This window comes from Temnothorax longispinosus, chromosome 10, assembly GCF_030848805.1.
Source record: "Temnothorax longispinosus isolate EJ_2023e chromosome 10, Tlon_JGU_v1, whole genome shotgun sequence".
In the NCBI taxonomy this organism is placed as follows: Eukaryota; Metazoa; Arthropoda; class Insecta; order Hymenoptera; family Formicidae; genus Temnothorax; species Temnothorax longispinosus.
In genome coordinates this window covers 9,560,420-9,564,090 of record NC_092367.1, presented here as the reverse complement: position 1 = coordinate 9,564,090, position 3,671 = coordinate 9,560,420, and the positions used below count along the sequence as shown (strand labels likewise).

Here is a 3,671-nt window from a genome sequence, read left to right as displayed (position 1 = left end):
CTCCACAAAACCACGCGCCAATTGTTAACCAGACTACAACTTCTATTTCAAGTTTTGATACTTCAAACACGAATGTTGTTGGTACATCAGCATGTAACGATGAAGTCATGTATGTGGAAAACTCTAACACGAAATCAAGGAAACGATACTATTGCACTTTTTGTATGAAGCCACAAGCACAGCTTCCACGACATTTAGAGACAGTACACCGTGACGAGTCGGAAGTGAAAAAGTTTGCCGTTTTGTCTAAAAAAGACCCAGAAAGGAAGAAAATAATAGATGGCATTCGAAAGGCTGGTACCTTCAAATTTAACACGAACCCAGAATTTAATACTGGGCAATTAATTGTGTGTAGACGTCCAAATAAAAAAGCCAATAAGGCTGCTACAGATTTCATTGCCTGTGTAAAATGTAAAGACTTTTTTGCAAAAAGTAGTATCCGACATCATTCACGAGTTTGCATTAAAAAGGATTTTCGAAAAAATAAGACTATTATGATTATGGGCAGGCAAATTACAGGCAGAATACATCCACTTGCAAATGAGACTTTAAGAAAAACGGTGTTTCCCGTTATGCGAGATGATCTAGTAACACGTATTATAAGATATGACAAATTACTGATTTTATATGGTAACAAGTTGTGTGTGAAATATAAGGCGCAACACCAGCACGACATGATTCGTGCACGTCTACGTCTTCTTGGCCGTTTTCTATTAGTACTGAAAGAGATAAATAAAAAGATAGAAGATTTTCAATCGATATATTATCCCCAAATATACGATGACTGCATTTCTGCGATTAACGAAGTTGCAGGATATGATAATGAGAAACAACTTTATGCAACTCCTGCAGTAGCGGCTAACTTGTCAACTCTCATTAAACATATAGGAAATCTTCTTGTAATGGAATGCATCAAAAAACAAGATGAAGAGAAAAAGAAATTAGTTAAAGACTTCTTAAAATTATTAGTAGTAGATATTGGTACCAGCGTAAATAGGACTGTTTTCGAAACGCAATCGGCGCATAAAAGGCATAAGAAAGTAAATCTGCCGTCACTAGAAGATATTAAAAAATTGCACTCATATTTGGTAAAAAGAAGGACTGAAGCTTATGCGGCATTAAAAGAATTTTTTACATATGACAAATGGATCTCTTTAGCAGAAGTGACATTGACTTCGATTCATGTTTTTAATAGACGACGTGCAGGAGAAATCGAACGAGCATACATAGAAGATTTTGAAAATTATGAAAAAGTAAATAAAAATATGTACAGTGACATATACAAGTCATTATCCGTAGAAGACAGAAAAATTGCTGAGAAATATGTCCGATTTTGTATCAGAGGGAAGTTGGGACGTACAGTGCCCGTACTATTGTCAAACGATCTCCTTGACTGTATTATTTTAATATTGAAATATCGCCAGGAAGCTAAAGTACCAAAAAAGAATCCATATATTTTTGGACTACCTTCTATCAACAAAAATAGATACCGATATTTAAGGGCTTGTATCTTAATGCGCAAATTTGCAAGAGACTGCAATGCAAGCCAGTCAACAACTTTACGCGGAACAACATTACGAAAACATATAGCTACACATTGCATTCAACTCAATCTCAATGACATTGATGTTTCGGATCTAGCCAACTTTATGGGCCATGCTGATAAAATCCATAGAGAACACTATCGACAGCCACAGGCAAGTAGAGATATACTCAAAATCTCTCAATATTTAGAAGCTGTGCAAGGAGATGAACAGGATGCGAGTAATGATTCTGCATCGGACAACGAGTCTGAAAAGGAAAATAACTCAGGAGATAAGATTAATATTAATACCAGTGATGAAGCAGGTATTATTATCTATATGATGTTTAAGTCGTTATATAGGACATTGAAATTATAATTAATAAATATTAATATAATTAACATTTACATGTTTTACATCGTTTTTAATGCTTATGAGTAATTTATATAGAAGTATTCTTACTACATTCTTACTACATTATTCATAATAGTTATAATACATCGTTTATTATAGATATGCCATTGAGTAACACACAAAATGATTCCAAAATATGTCAAAACCAAGTTGATAAACAAGGTGGAAAACGGAAACGTAGTAGTAAGTATTTTTTTTATCTGTTGCCAATCCATGGCTATAAGACTTCCAATAATTCAAGTTTATTTTTTTTATTTTATATTAATAGCTAGTATAATTAGTCTTAAAAATAATTATATATTATTTACATTTTCAATATATTTTTAACATTTCTATGTAAAAAGTAAACGTATATTATTATATCTTATTGCACTCTTTCCTTCTATTTTCATCAGATTTACATACTTAATGCAATATATTCTTCATTATATTTATGCCAAGCATAGATACAAATGTCTTAATATTTAAAAGTAAATAAATACAATAAAATGTCTACTATCTATAAATATAGAATATAAATATAGAATGAGTGTTCAACTATAACATCAATAAAAATATTCTTACGTTAAACTTTGGTACAAATAGTATAGTACTTTCATAATTATTAAATTATATAATATCCTGTGTTCTAGCATCTCCTTATGGAAAAACAAAAAGGCTACGATGGACAGACGACGAAAAAGAAGCAGTGCTTCAAGCGTTTGCGCAAAACATGGCAAATCATACATTGCCGTCTCTAAAAGAAATTCAGGAGACGAGGAAAAACTATCCTTGTCTTGCAAATCGTACATCGCCGCAAATTAAGACGTGGTTGCATAATAAGCAAAAATCTTTGCCAAAATTATAAAAACACGATATTATTTTGGTTTTACCATTTGCGATAAAAATATTTTATAGTATCTGCTTCACTTTCTTTAAGGAAGATTGCATGTAGCAATATGTTATTAAGTTGCTTCCATCAATTTGTTTTAATCTTTTTTTTCTTGCTAAAAAATTTAATTTTCTAACATCAGCATGTAGCGTTCTCATACAATTGGCCAAAAAGTAAGATTTGCAAGGAATACATATGCGTAAGGAACATTTGTTACTCCTTTCGATAGTCGCGTCAAACGGCTTGCTTTCATTTATGCTTTCATTAAGTTGCTTCCATCAATTTGTTTTAATCTTTTTTTTCTTGCTAAAAAATTTAATTTTCTAACATCAGCATGTAGCGTTCTCATACAATTGGCCAAAAAGTAAGATTTGCAAGGAATACATATGCGTAAGGAACATTTGCTACTCCTTTCGATAGTCGCGTCAAACGGCTTGCTTTCCCGTACGTTTAGGCATCGTTTTATGATTGTTTATGTCAAGAGAAAAGGATAGTTTTCCCTCGACAATAAACAACCATAAAATGATGTCTAAACGTACGGAAAAGCAAGCCAATTTTATAAGTGTTCTGAATAGCAAGAGCAAGAATTCAATTAAGCCGCCGTGACTACACTCATATTACATTATCTTATGCATTATATTACTTACTAGAACTGAGATTATTGTGTATTTTTTTTTCAGTATCATCATTTTTGTTATGTATACAATATATGTATCTTTTGCTTTTTATGACACATAAAATCTCGATTGTGAAACATTTTCGTTGTTTACATATAAATTTACATCTAAAAATAAAAATTTATACTCTATTATATACTGTTTCTAATATATTTTATATTAATAGAAATACATCTAAAAATAAGT

The 3,671-nt window shown here is 31.5% G+C and overlaps 1 protein-coding gene across 1 annotated transcript; it reads left to right on the top strand.

Moving 5' to 3' along the window:
* The first annotated feature begins 6 nt into the window (after nt 1-6).
* LOC139820767 (uncharacterized) lies at nt 7-3,457 on the top strand. Its single transcript, XM_071791279.1, has 3 exons — nt 7-1,848; nt 2,037-2,120; nt 2,570-3,457. The coding sequence occupies exons 1-3, from the start codon at nt 108-110 to the stop codon at nt 2,782-2,784; spliced, it is 2,040 nt and encodes a 679-aa protein (XP_071647380.1). The 5' UTR covers nt 7-107; the 3' UTR covers nt 2,785-3,457.
* The last annotated feature ends 214 nt before the right edge of the window (nt 3,458-3,671 follow it).